This window comes from Hippoglossus hippoglossus, chromosome 19, assembly GCF_009819705.1.
Source record: "Hippoglossus hippoglossus isolate fHipHip1 chromosome 19, fHipHip1.pri, whole genome shotgun sequence".
NCBI lineage: Eukaryota > Metazoa > Chordata > Actinopteri > Pleuronectiformes > Pleuronectidae > Hippoglossus > Hippoglossus hippoglossus.
The window spans coordinates 7,987,018-8,009,369 of NC_047169.1; the positions used below are offsets into that span (position 1 = coordinate 7,987,018).

A 22,352-nucleotide genomic window follows, 5' to 3' on the forward strand; every position below is an offset into this window, starting at 1 on the left:
TAATTTGATTGAGTGTAATGATCCGTGTAATGATCCGATCTTCTGGCTGCAGAGAGGCTGAATATACAATGTCAGACAGTGTAACAGTAAAGGACACAGGTCAAGTCATTTGTCTGATCTGAAAGTATGTTTTGATTGATAGAGACACTGGAGGACCGACTGTTTCTCTGGATGATGTTGTCCTCTTGGAAGAAATGGTCACTGACCTCAAATCTCAAAGTTTCTAAGTTCTACACCGGTACATATATCTGTATTTGCATCTGTATGTGTACAATCTGTAATGCAGATGGGACAGTTGCAGGGTACCTGCTGGTGCAGCATCCTCATGTCAGCAACCTCTCGCTGGTCGTCATCATGCAGTCTCCTCAGCTCCTCGCAGGCCTGCTTCACGTGGTTGTGCTCCCTGACCAGCTGGATGTTGTCCTGTCTCACCGCCTCCAGCTCGTCCTTCAGCTGGGCGTGCTCGCTCGCCAGACGGCTGTGCAACGTACTGAGGAGAAAACACAGCAAGTACCGTCAAACTGTAAGCACTGCCAGCCATGTTTAAAATTAGCATTATGGCCAAAGTAAAGGCATAACTTATGAGCCACAAGACAACAAATGCTCAACTGATGATCTTTTAAAAACTTTCAATAGTTTCTGCTACATGAAAATTGCAAGCTTAAAGCAGATTTTTTCCAAATTGCTTAATTGTGATCAAAATATTTAATTTACAAAGAAATAAAAAAGTACATAAAAAACTGGAACCAAAGTATATTTGGGATTTTGCTTGTTAAACTACTTAAACAGTTTTCTTTTTAATTGCTTTTGATTACAGTAATGTTTGTAATATAACAAATCATTTGCATATTACTTCTTTTTACATTTCAGATGCTCTGGTTCAGTAAACATCAGAAGCTTTGTACATGTGTTTCTGTGTCCGCTATTTGTCACATAACCTGCATCCATTTACGGGGTTATTTTATAACTTGAATAAAAATCATGGGAAGCTCTAGAAGAAAAAAAAAAAACTCTTGGTTATTAGGTACTGTAGAATAAAATTAGTAATATTACTTAAAGCCTTATCATTAAGGCCATCATGCCACTTATGAGTTACTTGTATACAGTGAAACAGCCTCTTATGTAATACTCCTTCTCTGGTAACTGTACATACATGAATCACCAAGAGGCCAAATAAAACCCTCCCATGACTGCTTAGAGCGATGTGTAATGCATGGGCCAAGTGACGTATTGATTTAACTAGAATTCATCAGGCAGTGTGATTTCCCATTCACAGAGGACAGTGTTTAGTGTCAATGGATAAGAGCAGAGGCAGACAGGACAATAACAAGTAAAGACTTTCTCTGATGTGCAAACAGGGCTGAGAAGGAGAGGCTTAAACATGGCAATAATCCTTCATCTGTCTGTTTGCGTTTGGGCCAGATGTCGGTTCTCTTCACTTTGGAGACAGTATGGCATCATTAAATCGCACAAATGGACCAGCCTCCCCTTTACGTCAACTCGGCACAGCTTATTGCACGGGACAACAAATGCTCTGTTCACATCATTATCCTCATGGCACAGATGTCGTGGCATGCATATAGGGTGCGGATGATGATTACAGAGCATGCTTTGGCATGAACTCTTCAAGAGGGGGCATTACTTATAGAAGTAATGCAGTTTGCAGTCAATATCATTGGTCTGAAAACATGACTGGATTTATGCTGCTTATTTTTTTTAAAGAATCTCAAAGATGAAATGAAATTGATGAAGGGATTCATCTGCTTTTGGACCTCATCCATATTACTCTAAATAAAAATAAAATCTGTTTGATGCAATCTGCTGTGAATATGTAGAGGAGGAACTGAACATCAGCTCAAACCCTGCAGGCTGAGCATGAACGAATACAGCACAAATGTAGCGGCTGTTAAAAAATTTACAAAGGCCCTGTAGTAAGCTTTCCACTCACTGGTAGAAGTCTGCCTTCTTCACAGCCTCCTCGCACCTCTTCAGGGTGGTGCTGTGCTGGTTCTGCAGGGATTGCAGGTCTGCCATCGCCTTCATGCACTGCAGCTTCAGACGCTCGTAGTCATGACCTGCTTTTGAGTTTGGTCTATTTCACCGAGAGCGAAGGAGGGAGACAAAGATGCATCAGAGTTAAGTTTTAAGATGCCACATGGGAGGGTGACAGAAGAATAACTGAGAAAACCATCAAACAAACTTTGCGCTTAAGAGAGCCAACAGATGACAGGCGCAATTAAAATTGTATGCTCACCAGTTGTCGAGCATATTTTAAAACAATGTTGTGTTTTCGTTGCTCTGAAAAGCAGAACATGGCAAAATGCCTTGATTCACAGAGTGCAGGTACACAAGGTACACAGCTCCTTTTTGTAAATGTTTGTTCTGGAAAACAAGTGTGTGAGATTAGAACAGTACCTGCAGTCATCGAAGGTGGTTCCAGGCGAGGAGAGTGCCAGACGTTTGCGTAGTTCGTCCCTCTCGCGGGTCACGTGTCGGAGCTGGAAAAGAACCGTCTCCATCTTCTCGTTGACCGGGTGGCTGTCCATGTGGGCGGGCGGCGGGGATGAGGCTTGAGCGGGCGTACCTGTGTGAGTAAGCATGTCACTGGAGGCATGTGCCGTTCACAGAACTCAAGTGATGGGGGATTTTAGAGCAGCGGCATCATTTGTTTAAAATGCTCATTCAGCCGATAACGTCAAAGTGTTAACTGATGTATTTCACAAAATGCTTTTCTTTATTTAATTTTTTTACTTAAACCTTGGATGTTAAGAAAATGAAAACAAGGACATCACTGCTTGCGTTTTTAATTTAAAATCTGTTTAATATTCTACCTATCACTGTTTTAACCATTAACCTCACTGCTTGTAAATATATCACACAGAAAATCCCCCTCTGATACAAATCAAAGTTTCCCTTTCAGTGACATGAACCAGTCAAATCCTCTCTCGCGCAGAGAATGACTAAATGAAACAGGTCTGTGTAGGTCTGTGTGTGTCTGTGTGTGTGTGTGTGTGTGTGTGTGTGTGTGTGTGTGTGTGGTGTGTGTGTTTGGGGGTGGAGGGTTTCTAAATCCTTCTCACATCTGTGTAATCACTTGCATGTGCTCAGAGTCTAAACAGGCAGCAACTAAATGACTGACAACCAACAGCTTGTTTATAAAACTGGTTGGTTCTTTAGAGCATGCTCATTGTCGTCATTTTAAACCAGGGAGAATATATTTTCTTATGATATGTCTGCACCAAACACCTGAACGTCGCCATGAGCGCCACACTCACCTAAGCTGCTGAGAGAGCTGCTGCTTTCCGAGTCCGACGGCATGGTGGACAAGACGCTGTAAGTGGACCCTGCAGAGGCGAACAAAAACATTAAAGTCAGCTCCGAGTGTACTCGAGCATGTCTGCATTATAGCTCGATGATTATCTCCAGCATTGTATGGTACATCAAGGCTCTGCAGCTTGGGTTACATTCAGGGGCCTTCACTGAAAAAAGGCCAGCTGGAGGCATAATAAGGTGGGACTTTCCCCAACTTGGGATGACGGGCCTGTGGGCTGACAGCAGAGTGTGGCTAATTATCAGTTGGTCAGGGAGCTTGAATACTGACGAGCCCGGGCCCCAAAGAGGCTGCAGCCTCCGAGCAGCTTCTTTTATCTCCTCTGACAACATCACACACAGTCCCCCCTGTGAAAGCCCCGTCTTTTATAGCCTACAGTGATCCATAATTAACTGTACAGAAAGGAAGCCTCAGTACAACACTAAGTATTATGGAGGAGATGGTGTTATTTGAGAAACCAAAAGAATTGTGGTTTTTAAAGAGAGGCTGCAACTAAAAACAGTTTTAGTCCCCAAAAAAAACTTTATTATCTGGGAAGAGACTTTGGGTAGACAGTGTTACAGCCTTGTTATTTTGATTGCATAAGTTTCTGTAGAAGCATTTTTTTATAGTGTAAAACTGGGCTGTGTTCAGCTCGGACAAAACATAGCAAAACGTTTATTTAAATGTAAACGATGGTGCGCTGAACACCCGGTTGTGATACGCAAGTGTTGCAAATATGGCAGCTGAGAAGGCCGTTATTGACGTTCTTGTGGGAGAAATCTCAGAGCCAGATCATATGGGTTTAAAATCTGTGCTCAGTGTATTAAATATCTTAATTATAGCAGCATGCCCCGTAACGAGAAGGTTCCCGGTTGTTACACAGCGAACTAACGTGTTGTATAACCCGGAAGTCACATCATAAAGTTGCACAAATGTTGAGATTAAAACATGCCACTGGTGTCACTGGTGTCGAGTTAAGGCAGAATAACAAAGAGTTGGTAATTGTTGAGGTGTCAATGTCGGGTTGTTTGTTTTACATAATAACAGACATTGCCAGTCTTTGTTTCTGAGGCTATTCAACTCTCCGTCTAGCTCTTCAGATGGAGTACCCTGATGCTTTAAGGACTGTAATGAGCAGTTCTCTCTGCCACTGGGTTTTTGATACTGCTGAGAGCCAAAGTCAAAGCTACGCACATCATTCTCCAAAATGCTGCGTCTTGCAGATATATCCGCATGTACAGTATCTCCGCCAATAAGTAACACGAAACTTTAGCTCAGAAACTCCACAGATCTTTAAGTCATTTAGAAACAGTGTCTACATTACAGGGTTTATACACCAGAGAGCACTAACTTTATTTTTCAACTAGAAAAATGTCCCACTCCGGATACATCAAGGTCATAATTCTTCTTTTAAAAACATTAAAGGGCGTTTGTTAAACTGTATCCATGTCAAAAAAAAAAAATTATGACTTACTGATAACCCATTATGTAGATTTATTCAAGTCTCAAATATTGATACTGGCCACAAAAATCTGACATCCATTGGGCTATAGTTTTTCTATAATTTTCAAAAACTAATCTAAAACACCCCATCCAATGAACTCAATTTATTTTGTCCAATCAACAGTAAAAATCTAATATATTTAACTTACAATCATAAAACTAAAAAAACAGCAAATCCTTACATTTGAGGTCATAAAATCAACCAATGTTTGACATCGGATCTTGACTTAATGATGAGTAGATTATTAAGTCATATTTTGTCAACTGAATTGTTTCAACACATCAATCACAACATTTGTCGTAAAATGTGATGATTCCACACAGTTCTACCTTGAAGCGTTTCAGACAAAAATGAATTGTAATCATGCTTGAGATGTCCAACAAGCTGCACAAATCTAGATCAAAAAGCCAGAGGTGCACATTGTACTGTGATCCAATTTGGCCAGAGGATGAGAAGCTTATAGTTCAGTTAAATCAGCCACTTCCACCCCTGATGTAAACTAGCAGGAGCATGACAAACGATTCTATTTACCCACGTCCTAGTCCTCTAAATCAATCCCTGGTTGGCCGAGTTCCCACTAGCTAAAGGAGACCGTGAGTTTGATTAAGACTGGAAGGAGCCCAGCGAACATGGCTCACCCCTCTTTTTTCCCAGCAAAGGACTGAAAGAGAGAAAAAAAAAAAAAAAAAAGACTGATGTGCCTCAGGAACCGTGGCATCCCATGGATCAAGCTCTCTTTGTTCTCGCTCTAGCTTAAGTTTCCCATGACTCTGTTTGAGCAAAGAGTGTCTCAATGGGCAAGGTTCACTGTGTCATAGCTCACTCACTTTTCTGCTCCGTGAAAGTCATGTGACCTGGACCTCGCTGTGGTCTGACCCTCAGCGCTCAAGTGTCTCATTTAGGCTGATTTCTTAGCTACTCAATGCCCTTTGGAGTTTTTCTAATCTACCTAAAACGTTCATGAGAACAAGATGGAAGGGGGGGGGACAGTGGGAGAGCTTCGTCTTTTTCAGAGCTGAAAACAGAAGCACAAACACTGAGTGCTGATATCTTCTAAAATCACATCTGATACTCTATCAGTGGAGTGGGGTAAGAAACACTGAGCGCTTTATAAGGACAGTCACATGGTTTGACTCAGATCTGACAGCTTTGCAAGAAGTTGAATGTAATCTCTCATCTCAGGGTAAACTGACAAGTTAAAAATAAGATCTTACATTTTCTCAGAATACAAATTCAGCAACCAGTCTTAGTTCTGTCGCCTGTGAAATGCGCCCATCAATCTTGGTAAACGTGTAGCTTAAATTCATATTTCGGCCGGTCAACTACAACAAATGTTATGTACACAGCTCGTGTTACTCAGCAAAACTTATCGCATGTATCCTTAAAGTCTAACAAACATGCTAACTGCATTTCCTTCCCCATAAAACATGCCCACTGGAAATAACAGTAGATAAGCCAAACCAGTGAAATCCAGCTTTTTACTCTCCTCCTACAGATCAGTCTTATTTTGCAGTGGCACAGGTGATCCAAGTGAACACGTCAGCCATGATACACGCCCTTGTGATACGCTGCCGTCATGTTATTGTCCTTTAAGACGAGAACAATGTGCAAACAAAAAGGTCTCTACTGTCAAAGCCCTGAAGATATGGTTATGTAACAACCACAGAATATCTTTAATCATTAAAAAAAAGAAAAGCAAATAAAACCCTCGGGGACACACACACACCTTTTTAAGCACTGTATAAACATTCATCTTATGCAGCTCAGATCATCTTAATAAGCTACACGTATCACCCATACTGGCAATTGATTTGAGAGCATTTGCTGGGGTTAACTGAGGAAGCGTTCACATTGTTTTGATTTCAAAGGGTGATCTGGGTCCATCTCCCTGTGGGATTCTAGGTGACTGGGGAGTAACAAGATCAGGCTGCTGACAGTGCATATTATTTAAAAAACAGACTGTAACAAGCCACTGTTTTCCTGGGGAAAGGCCCTTCTTTTGGCTGTGCAGTGGAGGAACCTGTCCGCCCAGTAGCAAACAGCGGCTCAGCCCATTTGTGGCCTGTGTGACTGCAAACAAGAAGCTGCACACTACAACAAACTGCTGCGACCGGCCTAGAGCGCGTTCATGTACCTCTTCAGCAGCAGAAAGCCTATGAGCGCTGTGTTTGAGAAAATAAGAGTAGAAAAATGAACTCACTCTGCAGCTTCACTCTTATAAATAATTAGGACCGAATAAATGCATACTTAATTAATAATACCTCGCATCCAGCTGAGCGAATATGATACAATAGCTGAGAGTCAGAGAACTAACTACAAATGCAAATACTGTTTTTGAAATGCAAACATGCAGTGGAAGTGCTGAGCAAGCATTATTATAGTCAAGTATATCTGTAGCTTCAGAATAGGGGGTGTGATGAAGTGGGAAATGGAGTATTTTTGTGAGTGCACAGGACAAAATTAACCTCACACGATACTGAATGCACTACAGAGAAGAGTAAAAACATCCCGAAACGATTAGAGAGGAGATCTGTGCCATCTTATCACTACATCATCTGCAAGCAACAATACATAAAGAAACAAAAAGTTGGCATCAGGTAGATCATATGAGGCTGGATCAAAAAGGGCATGAACCTGGAAGTTTAAATAACTGAAAATGGTGCACAATGTAGGGTAAACTCGCCAAATCATCATAATATCCCAAATTATAAAGTAAAATACAGGCTTTGGACACTCATGATAATGCATCTATCAGACTTACCAACGAAAACTAACTACAATATTGATCATCTATGTTTTAAAGTCATTTATCAAGCACCAAAAGTCTTACATTGTCTGTTTCCAGTTCCTTAATTGAGAGTTTTTTATGGTTTTCTGTTTTAAACTGATGTAAATTCCGTACTGTTGGTTTGACAAAACAATCCAACTGAAGACGTCACAGTGGTAAGTGCAAAGACATTTCTGATGAGGCAGTTTTTAAAAATACTTTCTAATATTTAACAATAATCTATTAACATAACCATTGGTCGCAGCTCAACCGGATGTCAGGGATTTGTGATGTTGGGAGTTTAATATCTTATGATACTTTCCACACCAGACTGACTGAAAAACATATTTGACAGATTATGTGATGATGAAAATGATGCAGGTTGGTGCTGTAGCATGGCACAAATGAAACTGACATCTCTCGGTCCCCCCCCTCAGTACTGCACTGTGTACATTAACACACATCTAATTCTTACCTCATTTATTTGACTTTGACAGTAGGGTATTGATTCTCGCCCACACTCACAACTTGTCACTATATTGATTGTTTAAGTCTTTTGGGGTCCATTAAATACTTTCACAAAGGGCTGGCAGGCTGTGCTTTCAGTGACAGGGCAAAGGAAACAAGCACAGTAGTGTGTGTGTGTGTGTGTGTGTGTGTAAATAAGCATCAGGTCCCATGATTGTGCAGCCCTCTCTCACACACACTCTTTATACTTGCCCAGGGGAAGAGTCATGCCCTTCATCAACTTGTCATATGGTCAATACTCCCTAATGTTGGTCAGATCAACATTCAGACCAGGCTGGATCACAACCACCCATCAGTGTGATAAAGCTGCACATACCTCCACACTAATCTACTTTTATTCATGGTTTAAAAAAATTAAAAAAAATCACCAGTCAATCTACATGAGGTAACGAACCCTGCGGCGGCTGCTCACCGGTCGTGTGATCCACTGGCCCGGTGCCGTTGAGCAGCACCGAGTGCAGGTGAGGGTGCGTCTTCTCCAGAGCCGAGCACAACTCGGAGAAATGGTCTCTGTCCTTACTCATGAGGATCTTCAGGAGAAGCTCCACTTTCTCCGGGTTGGAGGCGCAGCTGTGCCCCAGCTCGTAGCGCTCCGCCGGGCTGAGGCTCCCGCAGTGAGCCAGCACCTCCACGACCCGGTCCGCGTCCGTTATGGACTCCACCAAGTTCTGGTAGCACGTCTCCAGTAACTCTTTATTCCTGGGATCCATCTCTTCTTCTTCTTCCTCCTCCTCCTCTCTTTCTTCTTCTTCTTCTTCTTCTTCTTCTTCTTCAGTTTCGCTCCCCTCCTCCCTCCCTCCAACTCCTTCGCTTCAACCAAACCAGCTCCGGGGACAAATCCAGCGTCTTAATCTGTTCTGGTAGTCAACTTCCAACCCCCGGACTAGAAGTAACCCCTGACCCCCCTGGAGGAACTACCCGGCTCGGCCCGGCTGGGCACGGTTATCGACCCGAACTGAGGGATACACCAGAAGTAGCCATATTTGTTGCCCAAGGCTGTTGACTGCGCGGAGATGACAACACATTTTCCCCCGACCGCGGCCGCTCCTGCCGCCGCTGCTCCCTCCGTCCTTCCCCCCCCGGGGAAGAAAAACAGGGCAAAAGACGTCGGTGCCTCGTCCAGCTCCGCTCCACACGCGCTACGCAGACATTAAGGCGCCGCGCTGAAGTCGTGCGGACATGTTGGAAAGTGTAGAAACTCCTGAGCAGCGCTTCTCGGGGAAACTACAAACTCCGCCATGTCTCCCTGTGTCCGGGCTGCAGCAGCTGTAGCGATCTGCCAATCATCGACCCCGCCGTGGACTTTTAAGGTAAAAGAGGGCGGGGCTTCGCTTTCACCTGGTTCCACCGCTTCGCTCGTCGTTGTGAAAAAAAAAAAAGGATCACGTGACACTGTTGTTATAAATGATGCAAAAGTCAACTTTCGCGATATTGTGTCATTCATTGAGGTTTTGTTGTGTTCGGTCGGTGGTGGAGCGTGACAAGTACAGAGGCTGCAACTGAAAATGGACGTTTTACAAACTTGTGAATGTGTCCTGCTATTAAATCGAGTGTGGAATTGTTGTTGTAACAATATAATATAACATTTTCATTGTCGTGTTCCTTCGTTAAAGGTCCAGCGTGAAAGGGATCTATTGACTATCTATCTATTGACAGAAATTGAATACTAAATAACCCTTATATGTCTTCGTGAGTGTTTCTTTATTCTAGAACGGGGCCTTTATGTTTAAATACTTTAAATTCACATCGTGAGAGGATCCACTCTACGGAGGCCGCCATGTTTTTTACAGTAGCCCAAACTGGACAAACTTAACATCTTTTGCATTTTTATGACAACTGAAGGCTACCACAGGTTCTCTTTCATGTTTGGAAGAGGAGGGTGAGGTGAGGCGTATTTAGCTGCAACATGCAACTTAACCACTAGATGTCACTAAATTCTACACATTGAACCTTTAAAAGGACAGTTCACCCAAAAATGAAAACTTCACTCATTATCTACTCACCACTTTGCCGATAGAGGCGTGGGTGAAGTGTTAGTCCCCAAAACACTTTTTGGAGTTTCATGGGTAAACAGTGTTGCAGCCAAATCCAATACGATTGAAGTAAATGGTGACCGATTCTTCAAATGTAAAAAAACAACAACAAAAACTAAAATACCTTCATACTGCTTTTGTTGTGTCATCCAAGTGTCCATAAGCGCTGACATCCAAATTCGATTTGAAAACGGTGTCCGCTGTGATCCACGCGTGTGATCCATTGACTTCAATTGCACATTTTTGAGTGAACTATCCCTTTAACAGACCTTGTTCAAACACATTTTCCATATTTGTTTTGAGTTGAGTTGGTCCCCCCCTTTGCAGCTATAAAAGCTCCCTCTCCTCTGGGAAGGCTTTCTACAAGGTTTTGGAGTGTGTCTGTGTGGAGTTTTCGCCACTTCATCCAAAAGAGCATTTGTGAGGTCAGACGCTGATGCAGGACGAGAGGGCCTGGCTCGCAAATCTCCGTTCTAGTTCATCCCAAAGGTATTGGATGGAGTTGAGGTCAGGGCTCTGCGCGGCCCAGTCAAGTTCTTCCACACCAAACTAACCCAACCGTGCCTTTATGGACCTTGCTTTGTGCACTGGAGCAGAGTCGTGTTGGAACAGAAAAGGGCCTTCCCCAAACTGTTACCACAAAGTTGGAAGCATAGAATTGTCCAAAATGTCTCGGTAAGCTAAAACATTAAGTGTTCCTTCACTGAACTAAGGGGCAATGGGACTGAATGAAACACCTGAATTCGATGATTAAGAGTTGTGTCCCACCACTTACCATATAGTGTATAAATATATATTATAGTTTATGAATAATATACTCAACTACATAAACTGGATGACAAACCATTTACATTTTCCTTGAGGATGTGGGCCGACTGACTTATTTATCTAGTACAGTATAGAACAAAGAATATGCTATATTGAGTGACATTTAATTGTAACTCCATGTGCAGCTTTAATCCTGTGGTTCCCAATACAACACACACACACACACACACACACACACATACATACAAAATGTTGGCAAATACTGCCCTAAAATCACAAAATAATCTTCTTTGTCATTTCTGTCTTTTTGTTGTACAGAAGCTTAATGACATCGTAATCTCCCCAAATCTCCTATAGCTCTACCGGGACTTACTTATGTTGTAGGGGGGAAACTAAATGTCTCAATCTGTGGTTGTTGGTTGTTGTTATACAGTGTGTTTAAGGAACATTGTATTAAGCAGGCAAGTGGTACTGTAACATATAGTCTTTATAAAAAAAATTCTGGTAATCTGGCACAAATCATTTACGTTATGTAGTTGTATAAATATTACAGCATTGAATATCATGCATTTATTGATTTGTGCTTTGCTTTCCAAAGCGTGACCTGTTTTGTGTATCCAGTTATTGAATGCTGCACATGCATTATGCATTTTTGAATCGTGTGTAATTTCCTTTTGAGGAAACTGTAACAGCTTTTATGTCTGACTTGATCTCTTTTCAGAGCAGATTGTATATGTACCTCCAGATCATATATAGTTGCCTGTTACTCATCTGGATTGTCCCCTGACACATCTGCCCCGCTCCGTGAGCTTTCTTCTGCTCCACATAATCCATCAGATCTCAAAGGAGGCAGTCGTCACAGAACACTGAAATCCTCAAGAAACAAATGACGTAAACGCAGGGATGAATTCATGTGTAAGGAAATCCATACATTCTAATCTGTAGCCTCACATGCATGACCTCACAAAATGCTCAATGTGGAAATCTACCAAATATTTACCTTAATTTCTGACACTGCTCTATATAATTAAGGGATTTCAGTATATTGGCTTTATGAGGACTGTGACTCTCCTCTGGAGCGAGGCAGGGCTTGGCTTTAAGGCTTAATACGGTACACACTGTGCCTATACATTTCTTCACTTGAGTTTAAAACAGCTTTAACAATCTAAGTGGTTATATAACAACTCCACTAATTTATTTTCCCTGCAGGGAAAAATCCATCTGGAGCTCACCAAGAAAACTAGCTGAGATGTGTAGGAACTATGTAAATTCTAGATTGAAATGGGACACCCTTAAATCTTCAAACTCTGGCTGGGTTTTGTGGTGGTTTGCTGACCTCTGGCAGCGTGCAGCTCTTCTCCAAAGCCTCTTTAGATGGACCTATATAGACGAGTGAAAGGAAACAGTTTGACAGGTTTTATACTTTTATTTTGCCAAATATCAGAGGATGAACCTCAAACTGTGCAGGTTGCAGCTCTGCAGACGGGGGGGCTATAGTGATATCTGCTGCAACATCTCATTATGTGTTGTTGATCTAATCCTCGGGGTTTGTAATTTGCTCATATGCACTCATGAAGTTTAAAGCAGGATTATGTCCCTGGCAACCAAATGTCCCTCAACCACACATTCCTTATTGGACGGCTGCAGAAAATCCACTTTAAATCAACTATTAGGTCAATACTTACTTCTACTGATTGTCCATGAGACATTATTAATATTAGAGGATTGTGATGGGGATGTGAATTAAGGTAAAACCGGTGACTAGTCTCATTGGACTCACTGAAATGGATTTATTTTCCAAATTATGTTTAATAAGCCTGTGACCGAAACGTACAATGATATTTTATTTTTTAAACCATGTCACTTTATTTTGGTATTTTCCTCTTTTCCCTTTGTCTGTAGGAGTTTTGCTTCAGAGCACCATATCAAATATGAATTATTTAGCATTCAAAGATTTAAAAACATCAACTAAAATGGCAGAGCCAAGGTCCAACAGTCCCCTTATGAAACCACATTTACATTCACAATGTGTATTTGGATCTGCACCAAATTGCCAGATTTTTTCAATCAAGATCCATGAATTATTCTGGAGAAAAAAAATACTTTCTTTGAAGAGGTATTCAATTCTAAACTGAAATCCTTATTTGATTTCATTTCTGAGTGACAAGTTTTAAGAGTTTCTAGCAATGCATGGACTCATCACCCCAAATTCAAATCAGAATCGTTTAAATTGTCACTAAAGAATAAAAGAAGCTCTGGAGGTGTGATGGGAAACGCAAAGGCCACGACCTCATCACTGACCTCGTTGTCTGACTGGAACTGATGACGTGCACGGATACTTTTAACTGACACGACTCCCATCTGCACTGTCCAGTAAAGCAGTGTAACCCTGTGTGCGTGTTTTAAAGTGTAATCGAGTCCCAGAAGTAAGTGCAGCATCCTGAAGTCCATGTGTTAATAATTAAAGCACTTTGTCTGGAAATCAGGGAAGTATTCAGTTTTGTCTCTAAAAGTAAAAGCGAGGCAAATGGAAAGGTCCCCCCCCCCCCCCCCCAAGATTGGCTTTTGACCTATATATTTCAGGGGGTATCGCGGCAAACTGGCTCCACTGGAGAGAAAATACACAAATACCGACATCAAATATTCATCCCACTTTGTCCTCCAGCTGGTGGGAGCTTTTCACTTTTCACTTCAGAGGCGAGGCTCAGTAAAGTCATTTGTCTCCCCATCACAGTTCCTCTGAGGCTGCACTTTGAGGCGAGTGAGCACAACAGAAAGACGACTTTAGGACAACCATGTCTCCAATATGGACACTATTTATAGCCTCGAAAAAAGGGCTCTCTGTGCCATATCACTCGAGCTGCAGAGCCAACCTGAGCATTCTCTCCCCCTCTCCGATTATACAGCACACGCACACAGACACGACTTACGTAAGCCACATTACTCGCACCTTTTAACACAACACACATCTCCTGACGCTCTTAGGATAGAGAAGGGTGGGGGGGATTGTAATACAGACCGAGGTGCTGAAAATGAGACCATCTTTGAAATGCAAATTTCTCATTGTGTGCCGGCTCAGAGAAAATCCACGAGCCACGTTTCATGCAAAACACACAGACTCAGTTCACAAATACAATCCAGATATGCCAAAACATTTTTTTATTGAAATGACAAGTGGCTGCTTGCAATGCTGGAACTATCAAATGGCAAAATGTTAGAACAATAAAAAGCATTCAGTTCTAATCATTATCATGTTATAAGGATGATTTAAAAGTAGAGTTAGTGCATTAGATATTCAGCTCGATGCCAAGCTCCCAGTCAAGAAGCAACACAACCACAGACACAAGCAACGGCTCTTCATGTGAGCCAAGAGCCCTCTACTGGCAGAATAAACCAGTACAGGACACTATGACAAAATATGTAAGCAAAGTATGAAAAACCAAACAATGTAAAGTTTACATTTCTGCAACAACAAATGTATGGTAATGGATGGTTTGCACAGTGAAACATCAAATATCTCCGCACTTGGCAGCCCTGACAAAAGGCACAACATGATCTGTCTTTATGCTTTGGCTTTTCAATGTTCAGAGAAAGGCAACTCCGTCTATAAATGCTGAGCAATGATTGGAAAGTTTTACATTTAAGGAGCTAAACATTTTAGTTTTTTTAGAGCTGATATAAATAAAAATATATAGCAAAAAACTAACTTTCATAAACTTTAAAGCAGAAGTAGAATTATTGTTAGTTAGCACGAACATGCCCTTTGCAGATCTTTATTTGTTACATTCAAACAATAACCTGGATTTATCTGTCACTAGTTAAAGAAGCAACAGATGATTCTTTATAGGATTCATTTTGATAAAACTGGTTTAACAGTCTCATATAGCTTTTTTATTTTATAACTTTGCATACATGAAATGATTGGCAGTGCAGTAAACTTTGCCCCAATAATGCTGAAATGATAAACTGTGAAAAATATACTTGAGCCTTCATCTTTTTTTCTTACTTCATTAAACTCTCTTCAGCCAGTTTGTGATCATAACAGTTTTTCTTTGTCTTTTGTGATCATTAAAAGAAAAACTTTTAATGATCACAAACTGAATTGGGCAGCAGATTGTTGGACTACTATATAACATTGTTAGCACAATAATAAGTTTCATTTTTTGTTGATTGAGTTTGACATTTTCTGGTTCTCACTTTCTATTTAAAGCATCCACCTCTCATCAAATAAAGATGAATCTATCTACTGTGTCTTTATAACTCTTCATATTAATATATATTTACTATTTGGCAATCATACAGTGGTATCTATGTCATTGAAGAGAATACAAAACTAATGTTAATTTACCATTGTTCCAGGAGAACTAATATTAACTGCATGCATCAGAGGTGATATTAAGTCCTATAACATTGTTTCAGTGTGGACGTACATATACTGTCCATTGGAGGGTTTAGCTTCTTTTCTTTTTAGTCGTTACCCCCGCACAGCTTCAGTAGAAGCTTCTTGTAATCTCCAGAGGTGTCACCCTGAGAAACACAGAAATATGCATCACGTAAAGATGGCTGAAAAAGATCAGAAAATATGTTTGTCATAGTAACACGACAGGCGGGACTTACTGAGATATGATTGTAGAGGGATTTCCCATAGGCCTTCACATAGTCCTTTCTGATGTCCAGCATGTCAACCTCAGAGCGGGACACCATGATCCGAATCAGGGTTGTGTCCATGGTCCCTGCACCCTGTAAATGCATCACAATATGACAATTCATTGACTGCAGTAGTGAAATCTTCTCCTCTGTCCCAATACGATCACATCAAAGCAGATAGCCTTCTTGGTTTGTGATTAAGAGGAGTAAAATGAGAATTTAAAAAAAAATGAAGTACCTGCATGGCCTTGTGGAGCCTCTCTGCAAAGTATGCAGAGGTGTTCTTGATGCATTTCACTAGAAAACAGGAGCAGATATTGAATGTTAATTTAAATGAATCTGCGAGATCAGACCAACGCTCCACAAAGACAAGATGAAGAGAACAAGTCAAACAGCTGATTGTTTAAAGATGAAATTATGGACTAAAAAAAAGTAACTGTATTGTATGGTTTATAATATATGACTGTCGGAGGTAAGGCTGCAAACAATTCAGCCAGCCGCTTGCACTTCTTCACAGTCCATCATTTTCTTTAGATCAATCACCATTCAAGATTAAAAAAAGGTAGGTCAAAGCCTGAAAGATATTTTCGTCCTTCCAGGAAAGCTTCGGAAAACAACATCTCGACAGATGACTTGAATGTATACTTAGAGCCTTAAAATGTTGTTGGGAAGGCTCTTCACTTTGGTTGAGGTTTGAAGAAAAAAAGACGTAAAGCACAAAACCTACCCACAGCCACCATGCCATCCTCCACATTGCCAGACATTTCCCTGCAGATACTTTTCTCGAGGTCTCTCCCACACATCTGCTGGTACTCCTGGAAAACTATCAAAGACAAGAGACACATGCAAGAAAGTTAAAATCTAAATATTTGCAAATGTATGAATCAAAAGGTCCGTGTGTGCAGCGGCTATGACACTGGAAAATACAGAAGCAGAGTTTATATTCGGAGCTTGAAGAGTGGAAGAAAAGGGATGTTGCAATAACACACCTGCTCTGAGGTGAGGCTTGCTGCGAGCACACAGGATGGCATTAAACTGAGACTCATCCGTTCCCACTTTGTTCTCTCCAGCAGCATAAAGTTTCTGTAACACACATTCAAAAAGAGTGACATGATAAGGCTTGCTAATTACTTACAAGAATGTTACAACCCTGAGTCACCAACAAACCAGTACCTGAGCATCCTGTTTGGCCAGAGAGATGTCAACATTCTCCCTTTCGTCACGGTTTCCCTAGATGGAGTAAGACAAAGACGTATTGACTAAAAACACGTTATCAATACTTGAATATTTCGTCTCTCTTCATTAAAAGGCAGCAGCTACCTGACTGAGAGAGACCAGGAGCCTGCGGAAGTGACCAGAGGTGTCGCTGTTGATGGCGTCCTCCAGGCTCTTCCCGAACTCTAGAAGGACAGTGTGGCTTTTTCAGTAAAATACACTCGTTTGCATAATATTTACATTTGCTGGCACCTCCTTTAAAAATCCATTATCCAACAAAAAGGCTTTATGTCTATTTAATATATAATGTTTATTATGTAAAAGTTAATAAAATCCAGCCTGAATGTGAGAACTCAAATTACAAGATTATTTTGAAAAATTCAAACATTAGGATCAAATTCAAACATTATTCTCCCATACTTAAAAAAAAAAAAAAATGTTATCAAAAGTATCAACAGCAGAACTCACCAGATTTGTAGATGGTGGTGATTTGACGAATCTCTGCATTGGAGCGTGATGACAGAATCTCAATCAGACAAGCTTCATCAGTTCCTGCGCCCTGAAAAAAATATACAAAAACATGCTCACAAACAAACACGAATCAAAAAGTAAAAATGGACTTGGAACCCTGGTCTGACATCGCATTGTACAAAGGGATTTTAGTTTTCTTCTTATTTTCCTATTGCACAATGAGTCACACACTGTGGTTCTAACTACAAAACCACAAATGAAGCCTCTGCTGAGACAATAACGGAGGCTTCCAACCTTTATAGCCTGTCTGAGTTCATACGCGTCAAAGTGCGAGGGACTCAACATCATGGCAACAACCAGTTTCTCAAAGTTTCCAGTGAGCTCAGACTTCAGATCGTGGAATAAATCCTGGGAGGGGAAAAATAGACATGAGAGCAAGGTCACATGGGGGGCAAGAAAAGAAAATACAAAAGAAAGTTAAACGAAATAAATAGTAAAACCTACTTTTCCATAGGTCGTTTTGTAGGCAGGCACCATTGGAACTCGCTGCTTGCTGGTGCGACTTCCCAGAAGTTCAAGAATGGCGCTTTCATCAGTGCCTATTCAAGACCCATGTTTTTCCAATCAATGTAAAAAAAGGAAATTGGCCAATAAAGTGCTCATTCATTTTTAATGAGAATACATTAGATGAGCTTACCAAAACCCTTCATGGCCTTGCGAAGAACTTCAACGTCCCTCAGTGGATCAGCGCCTGGACAGTCTTTAATAGAACCCCTGTAGCCTTTCTGTAAATTAAAAATAAACATGAGAAATTAAATATTAGAAGATAATATAGCTGCATGTTTTTAGCGGCATTGGCAAATAGATCAGACATCAGAGTAGAGAGATCCTAAAATGAAGATGCATCGTACAGGAATGGCCGGGCTCTGAGGATTCGATTGAACTCCACTTCCATATCCAGGCATTGAGGGGTTTGTGGCTGGGGCCCCGGGGTAATTTGGCATGTGTTGGCCTGGGGCAGGGCCTCCTTGGTATCCCTGCTGAGCTCCTCCTGGCTGCAAACAAAGGACAGCTGTAAATGCTAAGAATGTGGTGACAAACTTCATGTAGAACAAATACGGTTTAGTAAGGCTGGTGAAGATAAGGTGATTTAAGCAAACAGGAGCTTTAGCTTAAGTCAGTCCATATGCTATTAGAGACAATGTTCTGCAGACGTAAGGAGTGACATAAGAAGTTATGTACCGCGCCATAACCGCCTGGTGCTGCACCCCAGCCTCCACCTGGAAAGAAAACATTGACAGAACAATCAAAATGCCATTCATTTGTTATGAATTATGTTTTTTTAATGTATGTTTTTGCTGGAGTTGCCTGTAAATCGTCAGGATTACAATAAAATCATGCAACCTCACCTGCTGGAGGCATGGAAGGATAGCCTCCTGCTCCAGGCTGCTGTGGGTATCCTCCGGCCTGAGGAGGGAAGCCTCCAGCTGCGGCAGGGTAGCCGCCTGCCTGGGGAGGGAAGCCCCCTGCTGCTTGAGGGTAACCGCCAGCTTGGGGTGGGTAACCGCCAGCTTGGGGTGGGTATCCGCCAGCTTGGGGTGGGTATCCGCCTGCCTGTTGGGGGTAGCCTCCTGCTGCCGGAGGGTAACCTCCTGCTGCTGGTGGGTATCCCCCTGCTGCAGGAGGGTAGCAGCCTGCTTGGGGTGGATATGCTCCTGGTTGAGGTGGGTAGCCCCCTGCCTGTGGTGGGTAACCACCGGGCTGTTGAGGGTATCCTGGGTAACTCATTTTTCACAACCTGGAGGTGACATGAAGTTATTGCTTGTTACTAATAATGATACCTGACTTTGTGCTGGAGAAATTCAAGTCTGCATATATTTCTCGGGACTCCCTGTCGCTTAAAATGCTCCTGGGGTTTGCTTTTTAGCTGCTCAGGTGGAATCTGCTGATAGAGATTCATTCAAACAGCAAAAATACAATGACTGTTGTTGTCTCACATTGAAGTTTCCCTTCATTTGCCTAGCGTGTCTTATCACCATGGTTGGTCCGATGTGACGCAAACAAGAACGTGCAAAATCGACTTTAAGTTTTTGATTTAATTCACGTAGAAGTCACAAACTATATCCTGCCAACATTTCTGTAATTTTGTGACAGTCTTTGTTCATGAGCACATACAACACTGAAAAATCAGCCATCCATTATCAGCAACAATATCTGTGACAGTTCAACAAGTATCTGCTACTATAATAGTATTTTCAGAGCTCTAAAAATAATGCAAACAGGTGCCCAGCCCCTCCCCCTGTACCCATCTGGTTCCCTCCTAATTAAATGACCAGCTCTGATATAAAGTCAACTCAGCAGCAGCAAAAACAAAAACCTAACAATTCCTTCTCCCAGCTATAAACAATATTAAATGGTTCAATTACATTATGATGTCAGAAACTCACAACTGCTTTTAACATGTGATTATGATGTCATATGAATCTGCTTTGTCGTTAAGTGAAGTCAGCTGACTTAAAAATGTTGCTCCCCTCTTCTTAGAACCATATGTGAAAACGCTGCGTGTTGCAATGTCCCCAAATTCTTTCAGTTACACATCAGACCACTAGAAAAATCATCTCGCAAAGATCCTTCAGATGAGAACCCACTTATGTGAGGAGTTGTTTAGGGAATTACACGGCTGTGTGCTTCCACAGATAAGCATAATACTCACTAGAGCTGCAGGCCGGTCAGTAGTGGTGGGTGATTATCTAGCCAACTTTGTTTACATGCACACAAAGAACCAGGCACTGGGGGAATTCAACGATATTTTTCGCCATTTAAGCGAGAGCGATACAGGTGAACCAGGAAAGTCATGCACACAGTTTTCACTCACACTGAAAACACAAGTACTCTTCACAAATAGCTCACTGCCTTGCTGCAATATAACAACTTTATCATAGAGTTACAGTCAATCAAAGTCAGTTCGGCTGTAAAAACTCTGACTAACTGAGTTTGTACTTCAGTGTTCTAACTTCAGAGATGCACCATTGTCATCAGATCGAAACCCACTGGGTTAAAGGTGACTTCCTGGTGGGGGACACTCCCCTGCTGCTTTCCAGCTTCTCCTTTGGACCCTTGAAAATACTGGTGAGGCGTTTACGGGTTTTCGGAAATTCCATAATGTACATCCCACCGCATATTTACAACCTGAAGATGTGATAACTGATAACTGTCCATTTTAGTTTAAACATTAAAACATTGCGAAAAAAATAATAAAATATAACGGCGTCACTGTCTATTTTATAACAATATACCGAATAAAATGCGCAATGGACTTTGTGATTATTGCTAGCCTCAGATGTGTTGATTTCTAACCCAGACTACACACCTAAAAACAGCCTGCTAATGTAACCTATCATTATTTTTACACTGTTGTGACAACACTACGAGTGTGTGTTTATTTACACCTCCAGTTGTGACTTTTACAATTCCGAAATCAGCACCAGAACGCGGCAGCGAATAATCTTAGAGCATCGCTAGGCCTGAAAACGCTCAATTAGCCAAACTAGCTAACAAGCTAATATTTAACAAAACTTCCATTTTTAATATATCTACAGCAACATGGCGAGTATAAGCAACGTGTAACACTATCGAGTTGAACGTGTCGCCTCGACACCTCGTTAAATGTCCAGGAGCTCCACTGCCCCTCTCCTCCGTTGAATGTTGCCCAATACCTAAAGACGAAGTTTAGCATGTAGCATGCAGCATCAACACGCAGCACGAGAGACGAGGGCTGTGTTTGACAGATGGAGATGAAACTATTAGGGTTTAAAATGGAGGAAGTCCGGCTCTGAAGTACCGTTAAAAAAAAAGCCCCACGGCGGCTCGAGTCTTGTTTATTCGGGACGATGCTAACTTCCTATTCGGTTTAAAATACATCGATCGGCTGCGTGGTCGCATTTAACCCAGCGTGGGATGAATGTTTTTGAATAGTAGATACGAGAGAAACAGGTTAAATCGACTTACTTCGCGGACTCGGGAGTTGATCCAGGAAGAGACGATGCAGGCTGGAGGTGGGTGGGTCCTCGGCCTGGTTTCCGCCCTGCTGCTTGGGTATTGTCCAGGAGAGAGAGGGGGGGGGGGGGGGGACTGGTGCTGTTGACTCACTGTTCCCACAGACACTGGAAACTGTGTCTGCAAGTCATTACTTCAGTTTGCATGGTAACTAGAGGACACATGCAGGGTTTGTTTACTTACTTCACACATGTCCCAGCCCTGGACGCTCCCTCAAACACACATGTTCACAAAAAAAAGACTTTAAACCACTAGATTCTTTATCTCCAGCAAACATCTCCCTGCTATCATTTGTTTCATGTTTTTGTTTCCTATCTCTGTAAAGCAGACTTGGGTATCTCAAAACGATCTGTATATATATTCAATTCGTCTTCTTATTATTACAGCATAACCATGTTAATATACTTGATTCCAATAAAAGTCCTTCATACGTCCTGGACTTTTGGTGCTCGGTAGATGTTCCAAAAAGCACACAGTGACATATTACACAATAAATAAATGATTTGCAAGTTTTTCTTCACAATACTACTAATTTGCAGGCGGCTAGAAACTTAACTTAGCCGTGTTAAATTGTTTAAAGTCACTACTTAGGTATATGTAAATAAGTAGGTAAATGTATTTCAAAAGTTTAAAAAGTACTCCTTCCACAGAAAAATGACCCCTGTGTCCGATTTGTTAATATATCATTAGCTTGTTTATAATGATGGACCATGAAGTTTAATTTTGTTGTAGCTGGTTAAGTCTACCCCCACCTCTTAATGGGATAGAACAGACTAATATAATTAATTCAGCTTCACTTATTTCTCACCCTTCTCAGACTTTCCTCTTATCTTTGCTCATTTTTACAATTATGAATAATCCGACTTCTTTTTTTCCGCCCAGAAATCTTGATCTCAAATGGGCACGATCTCCTCCAAACTGTGGTGAAGAGGGAACTCTTAGTCACTGAATCTGAGAAGCGCCAAACATTGTTGCTTTCTAAGGTTTTAAAACTCGACTCCACTCTTCCATTATTGTCATTGCTGTGGGTCCCTAAATTCTCTCTAAGAG

General features: G+C 41.5%; 2 protein-coding genes across 5 annotated transcripts in view; both read right to left on the reverse strand.

Annotated features, from left to right (window-relative positions):
* Positions 1 to 9,368, reverse strand: part of LOC117752718 (disks large homolog 5-like) — a 29,054-nt gene extending 19,686 nt beyond the window's left edge. For 2 of the 3 annotated variants that reach the window (XM_034570303.1, XM_034570302.1), the window contains exons 1-5: positions 8,525 to 9,368; positions 3,276 to 3,344; positions 2,416 to 2,584; positions 1,949 to 2,092; positions 307 to 490 (exon numbers count right to left, since the gene is read on the reverse strand). In XM_034570303.1, coding sequence (XP_034426194.1) covers positions 307 to 490; positions 1,949 to 2,092; positions 2,416 to 2,584; positions 3,276 to 3,344; positions 8,525 to 8,822 — 864 coding nt within the window. In that variant the 5' untranslated portion in view covers positions 8,823 to 9,368. The remainder of the gene's footprint in view (positions 1 to 306; positions 491 to 1,948; positions 2,093 to 2,415; positions 2,585 to 3,275; positions 3,345 to 8,524) is intronic. The other variant, XM_034570304.1, reaches the window with a different exon arrangement.
* A 5,621-nt stretch (positions 9,369 to 14,989) lies between these two features.
* On the reverse strand, positions 14,990 to 21,406 carry anxa11b (annexin A11b). 2 transcript variants are annotated; one of them, XM_034570415.1, is made up of 15 exons: positions 21,255 to 21,406; positions 18,656 to 19,044; positions 18,489 to 18,526; positions 18,158 to 18,301; positions 17,944 to 18,031; positions 17,751 to 17,845; positions 17,541 to 17,654; positions 17,244 to 17,334; positions 16,881 to 16,960; positions 16,734 to 16,790; positions 16,550 to 16,643; positions 16,288 to 16,383; positions 15,799 to 15,857; positions 15,531 to 15,653; positions 14,990 to 15,440 (listed from the first exon to the last, which is right to left on the reverse strand). In XM_034570415.1, the coding sequence occupies exons 2-15, from the start codon at positions 19,032 to 19,034 to the stop codon at positions 15,381 to 15,383; spliced, it is 1,518 nt and encodes a 505-aa protein (XP_034426306.1). In that variant the 5' UTR covers positions 19,035 to 19,044; positions 21,255 to 21,406; the 3' UTR covers positions 14,990 to 15,380. The 2 variants fall into 2 exon arrangements, with proteins under 2 accessions (XP_034426306.1, XP_034426307.1); XM_034570416.1 differs by lacking the exon at positions 21,255 to 21,406 and adding an exon at positions 19,960 to 20,328.
* Between the last annotated feature and the right edge of the window lie 946 nt (positions 21,407 to 22,352).

Excerpts from the sequence above, each read along its gene's own strand:
- anxa11b (XM_034570415.1), bottom strand. The coding sequence starts at position 19,034 with ATGAGTTACCCAGGATACCCTCAACAGCCCGGTGGTTACCCACCACAG. Across the intron at positions 18,527-18,655 it reads TCCTTCCATGCCTCCAGCAG|GTGGAGGCTGGGGTGCAGCA; the intron begins GTGAGGTTGCAT and ends TTTTCTTTCCAG. Across the intron at positions 17,335-17,540 it reads AACTCAGACAGGCTATAAAG|GGCGCAGGAACTGATGAAGC; the intron begins GTTGGAAGCCTC and ends TATTTTTTTCAG.